Source organism: Triturus cristatus, chromosome 4_1 (genome assembly GCF_964204655.1).
Source record: "Triturus cristatus chromosome 4_1, aTriCri1.1, whole genome shotgun sequence".
Taxonomy (NCBI): Eukaryota; Metazoa; Chordata; class Amphibia; order Caudata; family Salamandridae; genus Triturus; species Triturus cristatus.
The window spans coordinates 269,665,499-269,686,341 of NC_140585.1; the positions used below are offsets into that span (position 1 = coordinate 269,665,499).

Below are 20,843 nucleotides of genomic sequence, written 5' to 3' on the forward strand. Positions count from 1 at the left end.
AGATGAACGAGGAGGTAATGTATTGCTCCCCGGCCTTATTACGGCACATCTATCACTTATTCTTGCAGCTCATGTGCCTGAGCTTGTTTAGGCACAGGTGTTCAACCCCACTTGCTCAATGTTCTTGCAGCTGCTCCACACTGTGGCACAATAGCACACCGATGATCTCACTACCACCCAATAGACACGACCAACAACATGAGGGTAGTACTGGACTTCCTTGGAACACCAGTACGCAAGTGCGCACATCCTGACAGAGCAAGACATTGCAGAACACTTAACCGAACAATTGGACGTACTTGTTTAGAGTAGACACCGCACGATGCGAGTGAGAATGACAAGATGTGAGAGGTCATGGCTGTGGGATGATATCAATAATATCAGTTATAGAAGTTGTTAGAGCGAATTCTTTCGGAATGTGATGAAAGGCACAGAAGGTGAAATGATTTTACTTCGCAGAGCGATTGACAGTCATGAATAATTATTTAAGTTCTTATCTTTTGAAAGTATATTATTGATGAACACTATTAACATTTTCAGTGTCCATTTACTACCCTAAATTTGAATAATTTCTGCTTTCAGGTTTTGGCCCAGACGGAAACAGCTTTTAATCTTGTTCTGAGCCAAGCAGCCGAACACCTTCGCACCTGGTGTATTAAGGTGAAGAAGATGAAATCTGTTTACCATATTCTGAACGGCTGTAACCGTGACGTTGCCCAGGGCTTTTCTTTCGCTGAGTTCTGGACCCCGGAGGCTGACCTCTCTTCTGTGAAGGTTACTCTCCATGATACGAAGGTACGCATGCTATAGATATATCAGAATAGGACCAGTGATTCCTGCATGCTGTCAATGAAATAATAGGCAGAATGAATGCTGTCTGGAGGCAGGCATCAGGCATAATGTACAGCCCAAAGTATTATTTCTGGCTGACAAAGCAGTTCACCAAAAGCAATAACGGGTGCAAAATGAACTGAAGCCAGGGCATTTTCCATCTAGGAACAGTTGCTAGATTTTTACACAGGTGTTTTCTAAAGTACAAGATTCTTAAACTTTTCCTGACGAGGTATCATTCGTCCTCCATCACCATGCTTAGAGTTTAGGACAGATGCTCCTCCTCCAGTGGTTAGATCTAAAGAAATGTGATCGTGACATGAGTGTTTTGTGCCTTTCTGTCTCACACTACTGAGGCTTATGTCAAAAGATGGCATAGATAGAGGGATAGAGAAAATGTGTTTGCCTCAGTGGCATTAAAAGGGAAAATGGCAGTGAAGTTTAGAGTACTAGGTCAAGTTTATTTAATCCAGCATAGTCCACCTGGTAACATCAGGCGATGGATCACACACTGTTCTCACATCTCTATGACAATAGGATTAAGTCCTTGGGCTCAATGTAGACAACATTTTTTGTGTCAAGGTACTGACAATCGTCCAGGTTGTCCTTTCTTTATTACAGCTTCAAGATCACATTCCCCTCCATTGTAGAGCTGCCAATAAAGGTCGGATAAAGAAACGATGAAGGTGTATTTTTTTCCGATTCAGAGGATCTTCATTGATAGTCATTCGCGGTAGAATAGTTCTCTGCTGCATGCAAGGATCCCAGGACAATTCTTATCAATACATCTATGTAAATATCTAACAGTAAAAAGAGTGAAGAATATCGCCTGTCCATATGTCCCATGAAATCTCACCACAGGCAAGATTTTGTGAATTTTAATTGTTTGTAGTCCCAAAAAACCCTTCTCATTTCTACTCTATAGAACCTATGACACATCCTACATGTGTAACTAATTAGGAAAACTGAAGCCCATTTAAGGCTGAGGGAGCCTACACTACCCATATGTATATGTGAGTTGCTTCACAGTTTTTTTCACAAATTGTTTTTCCAGAAACGTTTTTGTCAGAACTAATTTTTCTGCTGTCATGCAATGTCATTTACATCTGGCTAAAAGTGTTTAAATTTTTTTTGTGCTCCAAGAATGCCTTCCTTTTAGGTCGAGCCTAGCGGCAGTGCACATGCGCTGCTCACTCGGCGAGAATGCTGTGGTAGAGTATGGGAGAGAAGCCGCGCCCACTCTCCTTCGATATTTTTCATTGGCCTGTGTCATTGTCCTTGGTAAGCTGCCTTTGGATTCGTTTATTAGGCATGTTAGTCCTTCCTTAGTACAGCCTTATCTTCATTTGTAACCTCCCATGACTACTGACCCCTTTACTTCGGTTGTTACACGGCACCTGTTAGTTAGTCTGTAAGTGCTATTTACTTTATGGAGTTTCTCTTACTGCAGGCCTTACAAGCGCGGTTTCAGCTGAAACCGCTTTTGTTTTTTTAACCCAGCATTATCTTGTCTGTTTCAACCCCCCAAGTAAAATGGATTTAGAAATGATTAGCGAATTAAGTCATGTGAATTCCAGATCGCACGTAAACGTGTGCTGATGGGCTGAAGCTGACAACAGCACATCTGAATTACATTTCATCTGCACTAAAGCCACCTGAGAGGTTGTTTACAAAAGCCTGTTTTATTAGCACCACCACCACCAATACCACCACCTCCAACACCACCAAAACCACCATCACCACCAATTCCACCACCACCAATACCAGCACCAGTACCATCACCACTAATACCACCACCAATACCATCTCCACCAATACCATCTCCACCAATACCACCACCATTACCACCACCATTACCACCACTGCCAATACCACCACCACCAATACCACCACCGCCAATACCACCACCATCAACAATACCACCACCACCATCACCAATACCACCACCACCACCAATACCACCACCAATACCACTACCACCAATTCAATATCGCCACCACCACAACCAATACCACCACCAATACCTCCAACAATACCACCATCACCATCAATTCCACCACTAATACCACCACTAATACCACCACCACCACCAATACCACCACCACCACCAATACCACCGCCACCACCAGTACCACCACAACCAATACCACCACCACCAATACCACCACCACCAATACCATCACCACCAATACCATCACCACTAATACCACAACCAATACCACCACCACTACCACTACCAATACCACTACCACTACCAATACCCATACCAATACCACTACCAATACCACTACCAATACCACCAATACCACAACCACCACCAATACCTCCACCAATACCACCACCAATACCACCACCACCAATACCACCACCACCAATACCACCGCCACCAATACCACCACCTTTCATACCACCAATACACCCACCACCAATACCACCACCACCAATATCACCACCAATAAAACAACCTCCACCACCACCAATACCCTCACCACCAATTCCCCCACCACCATTCTACCAACACCACCACCACCAATACCACCACCACCACCAATACCACTACCAATACCACAACCACAAATATCACCACCACCAACAATCCAATACCACTACCACCACAACCAATGCCACTGCCAGTACCAATACCACCACCAATACCACAAATACTAATACCACCACCATAAATACTACCACAAATACCAATACCACCACTATCACCACCAGCACTATCACCTCCACCAATACCACCACTACCACCACTTCCACCACTACCAATACCACCACCACCAATACCAATACCAGCACCACCAATACCAACACCACCAATACCACCACCACCAATACCACCACTATCACCACCACCACCACCACCAATACCACCACCACCACCACCAATACCACCACCACCACCAATATTACCAATGCCACCAATTCCACCACCACCACTAATACCACCAATACCACCACCACCACTAATACTATCACCACCAAGAACACCACCACTACCACCACCACCAATACCACCCCACCAGCAATACCATCACCACCAATAGCACCACCACTACCACCACCAATACCACCACCAACACCACCACCTCCACCACCAATACCACCACCAATACCCCACCACCAATTCCCTAACCACCAATACCACCATCACCAATATCATCACCACCACCAATGCCAGCACCACCAATACCACCGCCACCAATACCACCAACGACAACACTACAGATACCACCACTAATACCACCACCAATGCCATCATCACCACCAATACCACCACCACCGATACCTCCACCACCAATACCAATACCACCACCAAAATCCACCACCACCAATACCACCACCGATACCACCACCACCATTACCTGTACCTCCACCACCAATACCAATACCACCACCAAAATCCACCACCACCAATACCACCACCACCACTACCACCACCACTACCAATACCACTGCCTCAGCGCCTCTCGCTCACTAGTAATAGCAGGGGCACTGTACGAGGCTGGAGCTGCAGCGGAGACCATCGCTCCCTCCGTCCATGCCTGCCATAAAGAACGGCCCGCCCTGCACCAGGAGATGAAGCCAGGGCCCTACTACAGCTGGAGTGTTTTTTATTAGGCCGAAGATAGCAATGACATTACGCAATGCCACACTGCGCACTCAAATCATGGAGAGGGCAGGAATTAGCCCCCGCTATTCCCCCTGAGCCGTGACAGTGTAATCACAGAGCGAAAGGTGTTGGAGCGCTTTGTTAGTGTTTATAGTTCAGGTCATGTTTAACTCTCACTCCACACTTTTTGTCCGTGTAATTTACAACACTTACACATCTTCTTCACTGCACTACTTATCACTACTTTGAAGACGATGCAGGCCGGTCTCTTCCTCTGATATTTGCAATCTAACAAGCAATCGAGAAGGCCCTTTATTGCAATGCAATGGGTCTCACATTTGTGAGAGTTTAAGCCATTAGTATTTTAAATCACAATGCCTTTTATTTATGTTTTAAAACCCAAAACATAAATAAAAGGCATTATCATTTACAATGTCAATAGCTCAAACATGCATGAATGTGAGACCTATTGCATTGCAAATGTTTGTTTTATTTGTGTCAAGGCCTCCATGGAAGTGCATTTGTAGGCCCTTTTCTCTCCCTAGCGCTAGTCCCCATTTTTCCTGCTATAAACGCTTGTTTACTCAAACGTCTTCTTTACCCGGTACTATCCGTTTTCTGCCTACCCTCCTCCCACGGTGGTAGGTTGCCCGCCCTCCTCCCGTGTCCTCTTCTGTTCATATTGAGTTTATCAGCACCCCAGCGACCACCCCCTCCTCCCGCCATCTGTTTTTGCCCAGGAATTTGTGATAACAATGATCAGAGAACGGGAATAATGCAATTTTATTTTGAAGTTACTGCTTTGTTTGTATGTCTGTTTTTAATGGGGGCAGATGTGCCTCACAAGCAGAAGTCTGCCTCCCTCTCCCGTCCTATAGCAGCCCGCAAATCACTAGCTTCCGAATTAGCAAATGAAATGTGGCGTGAAAGCTGAGTAGAGAAAACACATACAATTTTAGAGAAGGCAATTGGAAAGATAACTGTCTGATACACGAATATATCATAGTTTGCTTCTTTTATTTCAAATACATTGAAAACTGGGCTAGATTACGCCAACATGACATTCTCCAATGAGAACTCAATACACTGTATCCAACCAAAATCTATCATTAGTGACAAATTAAGTGCAATCTTACATTTTCACCTCTTCACTTCTATCCTTCGAAAGGACACTCCATCTTACCCTTCGCACCACCTAGTGTACTGCATGTCGTCGAGGGCACGGACAGTGAAAACAAGTGGTTGTGTGTTTGTAAACACTAAACAAATTATGCTGCTACCATTAAGGACTGTTTTCACCAAGAAAATAAGCAGGCACGGTCTCATGGCATTCTCTGGGTCACAGCAGAAGCTCAACAGTGAGAACAAGCATTGGCATAGCCAATAGGTCTCGCCTTTGGGACCTTATAAGTGTTTAGCCATGCAACAGTTGATGGTGGTGCACCAAGGATATTGTGCTGCATAACTAAATACTTATAAGGTCCCAAAAGCGTGACCTATTGGCTATGCCAATGCTTTTCTTTTTTTTTTTTGCAGTTTTCCACCTTCTTCCTCCTTTTTCTCACCCCCATTGCAAAGCACTTCCTCCAATTACCAGAGACAGCCATTCCATCCTGCAATTCGAAAACATTCAAAACAATCATCTCCCATCACTATAAGGGCAAAAGGCAATTTCTGACTTTCTTCCCTTCCTTTTGAGGAAATATGAATTTTGTGATCAGTTATGTCCCCTATCGTAGACCCCAACGGCTCCATGTGCATGCTATAAGTACATGTATGTTCCCTCCAGTTCCAGTTTTGAAGACGCAAATACATGTGCGTCCACCGTCAACATGTCCTCTTTCAGATCCGCCATGAATGGGTCAGATATTCCATTCCTAAGTATGAAAGGCCACCGACTTTATGTGGTTCACTCTCCACATTTTACAGATTCAGGCGAGTAGGCCCTGAATTCTGTCATCAAGCCTTTTCCTGCCTTCTGCCTCTGAAAGCTCCAGTCTGAGCCCGCATCTGCATCCATGAACTTTGTCCTACTCCCTGCGCGGCTAACGGTGCCTGATCCAGCCTGTTGCCTGCCAAAAACTGTATTTCACCTTCAAGATTATCTGCTCCGCTCCTCATCCGATGCATTCCTGTCTAGTAGTTTAGGTAAACATTCCTCCAGCTACCGTGCAAAGGGCCAGGCCTCGCTGTCCTCATGCAAGTAATTCATAGCCCCCGTTACCATGGAATATTCCTACCCCCTCGCATCTCGTGTAGACACTTAGACGCTTGTACACTCACTAACAGTCAGTATAGAACAGATTCTATCCTAGAAACCTTTCCTTTTGGATAACACAGTTCTTTAAACATAGGATATTAGATATGATTTGGGATTAGGTTGACATGACCCCCAGACTTCTGTCTCCACATGTAGAGCTAAATGTCAAGTCCCCTTCACCCTCTAGTTACACGTCAATTACACGTCATGCGGCTGCGCGCGCATCTCTGCCAAATATTTCTGCTGACATTGCAGGATTCTCTTATGGATCCACCCACTTGTGACATCATGTATAATGACGTTATCTAAGTTACGCCTATATGTCCGCCTCTATTAGTTACGTATGCACATTTTATCTGTATTATCAGCTGTTACGCCTCCTGCATCTGTTTCACTGTAATGCATTTCCTATAAAACTGATTATCTGTCAATAATGTATGCCCTTCCTTCCTGAACTTTCGTGGTGATGGAATAGAAGCCTGCAATTCGAATTGTATTTCCTTTGTCAAGGAATAAAGCCTTTTAGAACCTCTAATACCACGGATTCTGCCTCTTATATTTACTGAGTTATTCTTACTAGACTTTACCGCATAAAAAATAGTACCGGTAATGAAATATTTACCACATAAATTGGCGCCCGAACAGGGACACTTTCTCATCTCACGCGCCGGAGGTGCGTTGCAGGCCCGGTCTCCTGCCACAGCTGAACGGACAAAAACGCGTACCTGCAGGATTTCCTGTATCTCCCTCCGGCCAAGCGGGGGCGACTGAGGCTGCGATCAACACCCAGACGAGGCGGTGAGAAGTGCGAAGTATCCCGACCAGAGCCTAGCTGAGAGAGCAAGATCCGAGGTATACAGAGGCCCACCAGGTTCCGAAGTTCCGAGTCCAATCAAGTCGAGTCCAGTCCGGTCCAGTTTCAGTTCCGTTCCGAGGCCTTCCGTTCCGAGCTACCCGGTGAGTACCATTACCGGGGAGGCATTTTACGTGCACATAGTCTGTGCCGGTCAAGACGGGTTTGGGTACACAAATCCGGTCTGCACTGTTTCAGCAGTGTATCTGTACTGTTTAGCAGTATATATAGTATGTCTTGCATTTAAATAAGTATTATCTAGTGTCAGTATTATGTCAGTAACTAGTTTTCTATTAGTTATCATCGTTCGTCAAAACTGTTAAATGTTAAATGTTCTAAATATGTTTTATATATTGTAGTGTGAATGATTGTTCCTCATTGTGTTTTACTGTATTACGTGTGTTTAAGGTTAAGTAACCAGATCTAAAAATGCCGCTCTTTTCGAAACTAAGACAGATCAAAACCAGAAAAGGGGTACTCAAAGAAGCTGTTCCCATTCCACCTAGGGACACTCCAGGGTACTTTATGTATCATAAGCATGGCCTAGATGCCGTATTATTTCTTGATTTATGGGTGGACTACACCAAGGATTTGCCAGAAAATCAGAGATGGCCCGCAGCGGGGACCTGGGATGCAGATTGCATCATGAGAGTAGAAGAAGAATTATGGAAAAAGAAAGCCAGACAGTCACAGAAAGATGCCATTGAATTATGGCGTAAAGAATCATATAGACGTACAGAAAAAGCGCTCAGACAGGAAGAGAATGTTCTGGTACCTCGTTCTGGGAGCTCCTATGCTGACTGCTAGGCAGTTGCAGTTGGAGGTCGCAGGACGGGGACCTGGTGGATTTGAGCTCCTTGTATGTGCCAAAAAAGTGACCCTTAAGTATCCAGAGTCTTCTGATTTATCCATCTTGACAGGCGGGAAGATGAACGAGGAGGTAATGTATTGCTCCCCGGCCTTATTACGGCACATCTATCACTTATTCTTGCAGCTCATGTGCCTGAGCTTGTTTAGGCACAGGTGTTCAACCCCACTTGCTCAATGTTCTTGCAGCTGCTCCACACTGTGGCACAATAGCACACCGATGATCTCACTACCACCCAATAGACACGACCAACAACATGAGGGTAGTACTGGACTTCCTTGGAACACCAGTACGCAAGTGCGCACATCCTGACAGAGCAAGACATTGCAGAACACTTAACCGAACAATTGGACGTACTTGTTTAGAGTAGACACCGCACGATGCGAGTGAGAATGACAAGATGTGAGAGGTCATGGCTGTGGGATGATATCAATAATATCAGTTATAGAAGTTGTTAGAGCGAATTCTTTCGGAATGTGATGAAAGGCACAGAAGGTGAAATGATTTTACTTCGCAGAGCGATTGACAGTCATGAATAATTATTTAAGTTCTTATCTTTTGAAAGTATATTATTGATGAACACTATTAACATTTTCAGTGTCCATTTACTACCCTAAATTTGAATAATTTCTGCTTTCAGGTTTTGGCCCAGACGGAAACAGCTTTTAATCTTGTTCTGAGCCAAGCAGCCGAACACCTTCGCACCTGGTGTATTAAGGTGAAGAAGATGAAATCTGTTTACCATATTCTGAACGGCTGTAACCGTGACGTTGCCCAGGGCTTTTCTTTCGCTGAGTTCTGGACCCCGGAGGCTGACCTCTCTTCTGTGAAGGTTACTCTCCATGATACGAAGGTACGCATGCTATAGATATATCAGAATAGGACCAGTGATTCCTGCATGCTGTCAATGAAATAATAGGCAGAATGAATGCTGTCTGGAGGCAGGCATCAGGCATAATGTACAGCCCAAAGTATTATTTCTGGCTGACAAAGCAGTTCACCAAAAGCAATAACGGGTGCAAAATGAACTGAAGCCAGGGCATTTTCCATCTAGGAACAGTTGCTAGATTTTTACACAGGTGTTTTCTAAAGTACAAGATTCTTAAACTTTTCCTGACGAGGTATCATTCGTCCTCCATCACCATGCTTAGAGTTTAGGACAGATGCTCCTCCTCCAGTGGTTAGATCTAAAGAAATGTGATCGTGACATGAGTGTTTTGTGCCTTTCTGTCTCACACTACTGAGGCTTATGTCAAAAGATGGCATAGATAGAGGGATAGAGAAAATGTGTTTGCCTCAGTGGCATTAAAAGGGAAAATGGCAGTGAAGTTTAGAGTACTAGGTCAAGTTTATTTAATCCAGCATAGTCCACCTGGTAACATCAGGCGATGGATCACACACTGTTCTCACATCTCTATGACAATAGGATTAAGTCCTTGGGCTCAATGTAGACAACATTTTTTGTGTCAAGGTACTGACAATCGTCCAGGTTGTCCTTTCTTTATTACAGCTTCAAGATCACATTCCCCTCCATTGTAGAGCTGCCAATAAAGGTCGGATAAAGAAACGATGAAGGTGTATTTTTTTCCGATTCAGAGGATCTTCATTGATAGTCATTCGCGGTAGAATAGTTCTCTGCTGCATGCAAGGATCCCAGGACAATTCTTATCAATACATCTATGTAAATATCTAACAGTAAAAAGAGTGAAGAATATCGCCTGTCCATATGTCCCATGAAATCTCACCACAGGCAAGATTTTGTGAATTTTAATTGTTTGTAGTCCCAAAAAACCCTTCTCATTTCTACTCTATAGAACCTATGACACATCCTACATGTGTAACTAATTAGGAAAACTGAAGCCCATTTAAGGCTGAGGGAGCCTACACTACCCATATGTATATGTGAGTTGCTTCACAGTTTTTTTCACAAATTGTTTTTCCAGAAACGTTTTTGTCAGAACTAATTTTTCTGCTGTCATGCAATGTCATTTACATCTGGCTAAAAGTGTTTAAATTTTTTTTGTGCTCCAAGAATGCCTTCCTTTTAGGTCGAGCCTAGCGGCAGTGCACATGCGCTGCTCACTCGGCGAGAATGCTGTGGTAGAGTATGGGAGAGAAGCCGCGCCCACTCTCCTTCGATATTTTTCATTGGCCTGTGTCATTGTCCTTGGTAAGCTGCCTTTGGATTCGTTTATTAGGCATGTTAGTCCTTCCTTAGTACAGCCTTATCTTCATTTGTAACCTCCCATGACTACTGACCCCTTTACTTCGGTTGTTACACGGCACCTGTTAGTTAGTCTGTAAGTGCTATTTACTTTATGGAGTTTCTCTTACTGCAGGCCTTACAAGCGCGGTTTCAGCTGAAACCGCTTTTGTTTTTTTAACCCAGCATTATCTTGTCTGTTTCAACCCCCCAAGTAAAATGGATTTAGAAATGATTAGCGAATTAAGTCATGTGAATTCCAGATCGCACGTAAACGTGTGCTGATGGGCTGAAGCTGACAACAGCACATCTGAATTACATTTCATCTGCACTAAAGCCACCTGAGAGGTTGTTTACAAAAGCCTGTTTTATTAGCACCACCACCACCAATACCACCACCTCCAACACCACCAAAACCACCATCACCACCAATTCCACCACCACCAATACCAGCACCAGTACCATCACCACTAATACCACCACCAATACCATCTCCACCAATACCATCTCCACCAATACCACCACCATTACCACCACCATTACCACCACTGCCAATACCACCACCACCAATACCACCACCGCCAATACCACCACCATCAACAATACCACCACCACCATCACCAATACCACCACCACCACCAATACCACCACCAATACCACTACCACCAATTCAATATCGCCACCACCACAACCAATACCACCACCAATACCTCCAACAATACCACCATCACCATCAATTCCACCACTAATACCACCACTAATACCACCACCACCACCAATACCACCACCACCACCAATACCACCGCCACCACCAGTACCACCACAACCAATACCACCACCACCAATACCACCACCACCAATACCATCACCACCAATACCATCACCACTAATACCACAACCAATACCACCACCACTACCACTACCAATACCACTACCACTACCAATACCCATACCAATACCACTACCAATACCACTACCAATACCACCAATACCACAACCACCACCAATACCTCCACCAATACCACCACCAATACCACCACCACCAATACCACCACCACCAATACCACCGCCACCAATACCACCACCTTTCATACCACCAATACACCCACCACCAATACCACCACCACCAATATCACCACCAATAAAACAACCTCCACCACCACCAATACCCTCACCACCAATTCCCCCACCACCATTCTACCAACACCACCACCACCAATACCACCACCACCACCAATACCACTACCAATACCACAACCACAAATATCACCACCACCAACAATCCAATACCACTACCACCACAACCAATGCCACTGCCAGTACCAATACCACCACCAATACCACAAATACTAATACCACCACCATAAATACTACCACAAATACCAATACCACCACTATCACCACCAGCACTATCACCTCCACCAATACCACCACTACCACCACTTCCACCACTACCAATACCACCACCACCAATACCAATACCAGCACCACCAATACCAACACCACCAATACCACCACCACCAATACCACCACTATCACCACCACCACCACCACCAATACCACCACCACCACCACCAATACCACCACCACCACCAATATTACCAATGCCACCAATTCCACCACCACCACTAATACCACCAATACCACCACCACCACTAATACTATCACCACCAAGAACACCACCACTACCACCACCACCAATACCACCCCACCAGCAATACCATCACCACCAATAGCACCACCACTACCACCACCAATACCACCACCAACACCACCACCTCCACCACCAATACCACCACCAATACCCCACCACCAATTCCCTAACCACCAATACCACCATCACCAATATCATCACCACCACCAATGCCAGCACCACCAATACCACCGCCACCAATACCACCAACGACAACACTACAGATACCACCACTAATACCACCACCAATGCCATCATCACCACCAATACCACCACCACCGATACCTCCACCACCAATACCAATACCACCACCAAAATCCACCACCACCAATACCACCACCGATACCACCACCACCATTACCTGTACCTCCACCACCAATACCAATACCACCACCAAAATCCACCACCACCAATACCACCACCACCACTACCACCACCACTACCAATACCACTGCCTCAGCGCCTCTCGCTCACTAGTAATAGCAGGGGCACTGTACGAGGCTGGAGCTGCAGCGGAGACCATCGCTCCCTCCGTCCATGCCTGCCATAAAGAACGGCCCGCCCTGCACCAGGAGATGAAGCCAGGGCCCTACTACAGCTGGAGTGTTTTTTATTAGGCCGAAGATAGCAATGACATTACGCAATGCCACACTGCGCACTCAAATCATGGAGAGGGCAGGAATTAGCCCCCGCTATTCCCCCTGAGCCGTGACAGTGTAATCACAGAGCGAAAGGTGTTGGAGCGCTTTGTTAGTGTTTATAGTTCAGGTCATGTTTAACTCTCACTCCACACTTTTTGTCCGTGTAATTTACAACACTTACACATCTTCTTCACTGCACTACTTATCACTACTTTGAAGACGATGCAGGCCGGTCTCTTCCTCTGATATTTGCAATCTAACAAGCAATCGAGAAGGCCCTTTATTGCAATGCAATGGGTCTCACATTTGTGAGAGTTTAAGCCATTAGTATTTTAAATCACAATGCCTTTTATTTATGTTTTAAAACCCAAAACATAAATAAAAGGCATTATCATTTACAATGTCAATAGCTCAAACATGCATGAATGTGAGACCTATTGCATTGCAAATGTTTGTTTTATTTGTGTCAAGGCCTCCATGGAAGTGCATTTGTAGGCCCTTTTCTCTCCCTAGCGCTAGTCCCCATTTTTCCTGCTATAAACGCTTGTTTACTCAAACGTCTTCTTTACCCGGTACTATCCGTTTTCTGCCTACCCTCCTCCCACGGTGGTAGGTTGCCCGCCCTCCTCCCGTGTCCTCTTCTGTTCATATTGAGTTTATCAGCACCCCAGCGACCACCCCCTCCTCCCGCCATCTGTTTTTGCCCAGGAATTTGTGATAACAATGATCAGAGAACGGGAATAATGCAATTTTATTTTGAAGTTACTGCTTTGTTTGTATGTCTGTTTTTAATGGGGGCAGATGTGCCTCACAAGCAGAAGTCTGCCTCCCTCTCCCGTCCTATAGCAGCCCGCAAATCACTAGCTTCCGAATTAGCAAATGAAATGTGGCGTGAAAGCTGAGTAGAGAAAACACATACAATTTTAGAGAAGGCAATTGGAAAGATAACTGTCTGATACACGAATATATCATAGTTTGCTTCTTTTATTTCAAATACATTGAAAACTGGGCTGGATTACGCCAACATGACATTCTCCAATGAGAACTCAATACACTGTATCCAACCAAAATCTATCATTAGTGACAAATTAAGTGCAATCTTACATTTTCACCTCTTCACTTCTATCCTTCGAAAGGACACTCCATCTTACCCTTCGCACCACCTAGTGTACTGCATGTCGTCGAGGGCACGGACAGTGAAAACAAGTGGTTGTGTGTTTGTAAACACTAAACAAATTATGCTGCTACCATTAAGGACTGTTTTCACCAAGAAAATAAGCAGGCACGGTCTCATGGCATTCTCTGGGTCACAGCAGAAGCTCAACAGTGAGAACAAGCATTGGCATAGCCAATAGGTCTCGCCTTTGGGACCTTATAAGTGTTTAGCCATGCAACAGTTGATGGTGGTGCACCAAGGATATTGTGCTGCATAACTAAATACTTATAAGGTCCCAAAAGCGTGACCTATTGGCTATGCCAATGCTTTTCTTTTTTTTTTTTGCAGTTTTCCACCTTCTTCCTCCTTTTTCTCACCCCCATTGCAAAGCACTTCCTCCAATTACCAGAGACAGCCATTCCATCCTGCAATTCGAAAACATTCAAAACAATCATCTCCCATCACTATAAGGGCAAAAGGCAATTTCTGACTTTCTTCCCTTTCTTTTGAGGAAATATGAATTTTGTGATCAGTTATGTCCCCTATCGTAGACCCCAACGGCTCCATGTGCATGCTATAAGTACATGTATGTTCCCTCCAGTTCCAGTTTTGAAGACGCAAATACATGTGCGTCCACCGTCAACATGTCCTCTTTCAGATCCGCCATGAATGGGTCAGATATTCCATTCCTAAGTATGAAAGGCCACCGACTTTATGTGGTTCACTCTCCACATTTTACAGATTCAGGCGAGTAGGCCCTGAATTCTGTCATCAAGCCTTTTCCTGCCTTCTGCCTCTGAAAGCTCCAGTCTGAGCCCGCATCTGCATCCATGAACTTTGTCCTACTCCCTGCGCGGCTAACGGTGCCTGATCCAGCCTGTTGCCTGCCAAAAACTGTATTTCACCTTCAAGATTATCTGCTCCGCTCCTCATCCGATGCATTCCTGTCTAGTAGTTTAGGTAAACATTCCTCCAGCTACCGTGCAAAGGGCCAGGCCTCGCTGTCCTCATGCAAGTAATTCATAGCCCCCGTTACCATGGAATATTCCTACCCCCTCGCATCTCGTGTAGACACTTAGACGCTTGTACACTCACTAACAGTCAGTATAGAACAGATTCTATCCTAGAAACCTTTCCTTTTGGATAACACAGTTCTTTAAACATAGGATATTAGATATGATTTGGGATTAGGTTGACATGACCCCCAGACTTCTGTCTCCACATGTAGAGCTAAATGTCAAGTCCCCTTCACCCTCTAGTTACACGTCAATTACACGTCATGCGGCTGCGCGCGCATCTCTGCCAAATATTTCTGCTGACATTGCAGGATTCTCTTATGGATCCACCCACTTGTGACATCATGTATAATGACGTTATCTAAGTTACGCCTATATGTCCGCCTCTATTAGTTACGTATGCACATTTTATCTGTATTATCAGCTGTTACGCCTCCTGCATCTGTTTCACTGTAATGCATTTCCTATAAAACTGATTATCTGTCAATAATGTATGCCCTTCCTTCCTGAACTTTCGTGGTGATGGAATAGAAGCCTGCAATTCGAATTGTATTTCCTTTGTCAAGGAATAAAGCCTTTTAGAACCTCTAATACCACGGATTCTGCCTCTTATATTTACTGAGTTATTCTTACTAGACTTTACCGCATAAAAAATAGTACCGGTAATGAAATATTTACCACATAAATTGGCGCCCGAACAGGGACACTTTCTCATCTCACGCGCCGGAGGTGCGTTGCAGGCCCGGTCTCCTGCCACAGCTGAACGGACAAAAACGCGTACCTGCAGGATTTCCTGTATCTCCCTCCGGCCAAGCGGGGGCGACTGAGGCTGCGATCAACACCCAGACGAGGCGGTGAGAAGTGCGAAGTATCCCGACCAGAGCCTAGCTGAGAGAGCAAGATCCGAGGTATACAGAGGCCCACCAGGTTCCGAAGTTCCGAGTCCAATCAAGTCGAGTCCAGTCCGGTCCAGTTTCAGTTCCGTTCCGAGGCCTTCCGTTCCGAGCTACCCGGTGAGTACCATTACCGGGGAGGCATTTTACGTGCACATAGTCTGTGCCGGTCAAGACGGGTTTGGGTACACAAATCCGGTCTGCACTGTTTCAGCAGTGTATCTGTACTGTTTAGCAGTATATATAGTATGTCTTGCATTTAAATAAGTATTATCTAGTGTCAGTATTATGTCAGTAACTAGTTTTCTATTAGTTATCATCGTTCGTCAAAACTGTTAAATGTTAAATGTTCTAAATATGTTTTATATATTGTAGTGTGAATGATTGTTCCTCATTGTGTTTTACTGTATTACGTGTGTTTAAGGTTAAGTAACCAGATCTAAAAATGCCGCTCTTTTCGAAACTAAGACAGATCAAAACCAGAAAAGGGGTACTCAAAGAAGCTGTTCCCATTCCACCTAGGGACACTCCAGGGTACTTTATGTATCATAAGCATGGCCTAGATGCCGTATTATTTCTTGATTTATGGGTGGACTACACCAAGGATTTGCCAGAAAATCAGAGATGGCCCGCAGCGGGGACCTGGGATGCAGATTGCATCATGAGAGTAGAAGAAGAATTATGGAAAAAGAAAGCCAGACAGTCACAGAAAGATGCCATTGAATTATGGCGTAAAGAATCATATAGACGTACAGAAAAAGCGCTCAGACAGGAAGAGAAAGGTAGAGAGAATTCAAATAAAACCCGAGAAAATCTATTAATTGAGGAAGGTACCCGAGTAAAATCAGAACAAGTAGATAGACAAAGAAACACTCTTATGAATGGTATGTATCCTCTTCTGGCCGAAGGGTTACCTAAGGCTACCCCGGAAATACCAAAAGACTTAACTCCTCCATTGCTCCCGATAAAAGCACATCCCAAAACACATCCCAAAACAGCAAAGGACGTTTTTCTTTCCTCCTATTTAGATGACGTAGCTCCCGAGTATGCTAATACCATACCACACACACCACTTGCCGATGGTGTTCAACACCAAGAGCATCCGTCTGTATCCCCGCAACTACAAACTCCTACGCCCATTCCCACAGGTCCGTCCGTTTCTACTGTTTTTCCCGCATCTACAATCTCTATCCTACGTCCAACGAATCCTTTTTTGCCCAGCACCTCAGATGGTGCTACAGGAGGTACGACAGACATGTTTGCCACCCCGCCGCGAAATAAACAGACCCTTAGAGATTTAGCACTCCAACGTACACCCCAATTAGCGACATCCGACATGTTTAAAGAACAGCTTGTGGATTGTAGATACGATCCAGTGCCAGGTAGACAAGACAAATTGCTCATATCATCACTACGTATACGACGAGCTACATTGTATTTAATGACGATACCAGGAATGGTTGAACACCTAGACGATATATATCGCTTTGTCCAAACAGGGCGAGGTCCAGAAAGTATTAACGAAGCTATGGAATACAAGAAAGTGGATGTACAAAGACAACTACTACGTTTCTTCATAAATTGCGTGATTAGGAACCAAGACAGACCTGGGGCAGATCATGATACCATGCAAAAACTTGCCAAATGGGGTCAGAACATATCAGAAGAGAAACATGATAGACAGGCGTGTATAATCGCCATGTATCGAAAGATCCGCAAGGAAGTAGAACGAATACATAAAGAAAGACGAGAAGCAGACAGAGTAGAATCAGAAGTAGAGGAGGAGCAAGACTCAGAACAAATAGAAACGATAGCTTATGTAGGTTGAGGAAGACCCCATAATAATACTAGAGGCTTTAATGACCCGATACGTCCGATACGTCCAGAATATAATAGACATTTTCCAAACCTTATGTTAAATACAAGATCCCCTGAACACCTATTCCAAGCCGTTGATAAAATACTCCGAGATCGAAGGGGGTACCACATGCTCGATTCCATGGACGAACAAGAATTAGCCAGGTCAGCAGTACAATGGGCTGATAGTCCCAGCGAATACAATGATGATGCACTAGCACACACGTTTCTGAATCTTGACCCATACGAACAGCGTTTAGCTAGTATATACATGATTCAACACCTCCTTATATTATATAAAAGCCAACACTCCGATCCAGGACCCTTACCTGACATATTGACAGAACTACTCACGAATAAATGGAAAGGGTCAGGTACTGATTTAATTAATGAAATTCTAGAATTCCGAAACCAGTATATAACTTTCGTATGCCCAGAACACGTTCCAATTCCCATTATGGGAAGAAAAATGTATCACATAGATAGACAGAATCCGTTACGCGAAGTACACCCAATCAGAGGTGAAGGTAATAACTTTACACGCGTGTTTGTGTACACGCCTATAACAAAAATTGAATTATTAGAAATGAAGAAAGTAGTACCCAGCCATGACAAGGATCCGGCAGGTTTCCACCGTGAGATAAAAGACATGTTACTCATGGGAGAGTATACCTACCCCGACATTATGAAAATATTAAAAGTCCTATTACCCGCCGGTGTTTACGAGAAACTCAAAGAAAAGGAATGGGAGGTGGGAGACCAAAAGATAGATTGGACAGCATTAGAAAACGAAGAAAGGGCCCGAGCTGCAGGAGCAGGACTTGGGGAAAAGACTACAGCACTACCAGGATTACTAGTACAGGTACTGCCGCGTTTATTAACTACGAAAAAGGAAGACTGGGGTGCAATCTCAGCCTGTAAACAAAAGCAAGATGAAGACACTAGTGATTTCTATTCCCGATTTGAAAAATGTTTTGGTATAAATAGTGGCATAAAAGCAAGTAGCGAGTCATATCCACATCTGTTTGTGACAAAATTAGTTGAAAATTCCCTACCACAAGTCAAGAATAGAGTATTGAAATTCGAAAGTACCTGGCAAGGTAATACCCCGTCACAGATGTTACAGATGTTACAATATCACCACAATAGAATTAGAGAAGAACAAGAACACGAACAAAGACGTATGAAGGATACAAAAATGAAAATGCTTGTTGCTCAGTCAGTTCCAGCTGATGGTCATCTAAAGGGTGATTCCGCAGGTCCTACGAAAGGGACATGCAACTATTGTAAACAACAAGGTCATTATATACACGATTGTCCAGTCCTGAAACATAATATTGCCACAGGTAGAACCCAGGAGAGACCACGTCCACCTAGACAGGATCAGAATCAACAACAAATCCCTCAGCATGCACAACCTAGGTTAGCTCCGCAACAGCTAGCTCCGCAACAGGCAGCTCCACAACAGACCGTAGCACCACCACAAACGCAGCCTATTGCTGCAACACAAGCAACGACACAACAGATGTATCAGTACGCACAAGCAGATTATCCCGATTATCAGCGATATACATGAAATAGCCTAGAGAGGGAAGTTGGCTTACCCCTTATTGAGGTTCCTGTAGACCAAGAGGGACCTTATGTACATAGTGAACTATTAGGGGAAGACAGAAAGTTTTTACTTGACACAGGGGCAAGCAGAACAACTATAAGACGCAGTGAAGTTCCAGGGGCACCCCTCTCAGGCTCACAGAATATTTCCCTTGGATTCTCAGGAAAACCTATCATTAATGAAGTAACACAACCTCTTCCACTGACGGTTGGTCCATTGACACGTACTACAGATTTATTGCTTACTAAATCATGTCCAGAAAACTTGTTAGGTATAAAAACATTGAAAGCTCTAGGAGCTATAATATGTTGTTCTCCGGAAGGAGTACGATTATTTTTGCGTGACTTTAAAGGTCACTACGTGTCTAGAGACATGGATCACCGGCTGCAGAATTTACCTACACATTTATGGGCACAAGGCCCCACTGATGTTGGTTGCATGAACATTACACCATATCGAGTCACACTGAAAACAGGAGTAGTACTACCACGAATGCGACAATACAAGTTACCACCAGATGCTGTTGTGGCTTTGCTGCAAATCATTGACGAGCTCATTGCACAAGGAGTGGTTGTCGAAACTGACTCCAATGTATGTAATTCCCCGATAATTCCGATTCTTAAAAGAACGGATCCAAAAGCACCACCAGTATATCGATTAGTTATTGATCTGTGCGAATTAAATAAATGTATTGTACCACAATACCCTGTGGTCCCAGATATCTCTTCATTACTAACAGCTATTGACTCAGAAGCAACGTTCTTCACTGTAATTGATCTCAAGAATGCTTTCTTTAGCGTCCCAATAGATCCGGAAAGTCAATATCTGTTCGGATTCAGTTTAAATGGACGAAGTTTTAAATTCACACGCGCACCTCAAGGATTTACAGAAAGCCCCAGCATCTATAGCCAAGCACTGAAACGAGAACTTGACAGTATCCACATGCCCGTTAACACTGCCTTGCTTCAATATGTCGATGATCTGCTGATCACCGCCCGAAGTGCACATGAATGTGAAAAAGCGTCACTGACGGTTTTAAAATTTCTGGCCGACAAGGGGCACAAGGTGTCCCCTTCTAAGCTGCAATTCTGTGTCCAGCGAGTTGTTTACCTTGGGCACTCGCTGTCCAAGGAGGGAAGGCAGCTTACATCCGACCGCATCCAGTTAATTGCTAACATGTCAGAACCCAAGACACAAAAGGAGGTGCGGGCTTTTATAGGTCTCACTTCATACTGTAGGCAGTGGATCCCTCAATATGCATTTCTAGCAAAGCCACTCATCCAGTTGACAACACAGGAGGCAGCCACATCGACTGTCCTCCCTTGGAACCAAGAACATACACAC

At 44.4% G+C, this 20,843-nt stretch overlaps 1 protein-coding gene across 1 annotated transcript in view; it reads left to right on the forward strand.

Moving 5' to 3' along the window:
* LOC146854247 (V-type proton ATPase 116 kDa subunit a 4-like) overlaps positions 1 to 20,843 on the forward strand; it is a 2,520,670-nt gene that overhangs the window by 1,315,988 nt on the left and 1,183,839 nt on the right. Inside the window, exon 11 of the mRNA XM_085651038.1 lies at positions 583 to 795. Coding sequence (XP_085507164.1) covers positions 583 to 795 — 213 coding nt within the window. The remainder of the gene's footprint in view (positions 1 to 582; positions 796 to 20,843) is intronic.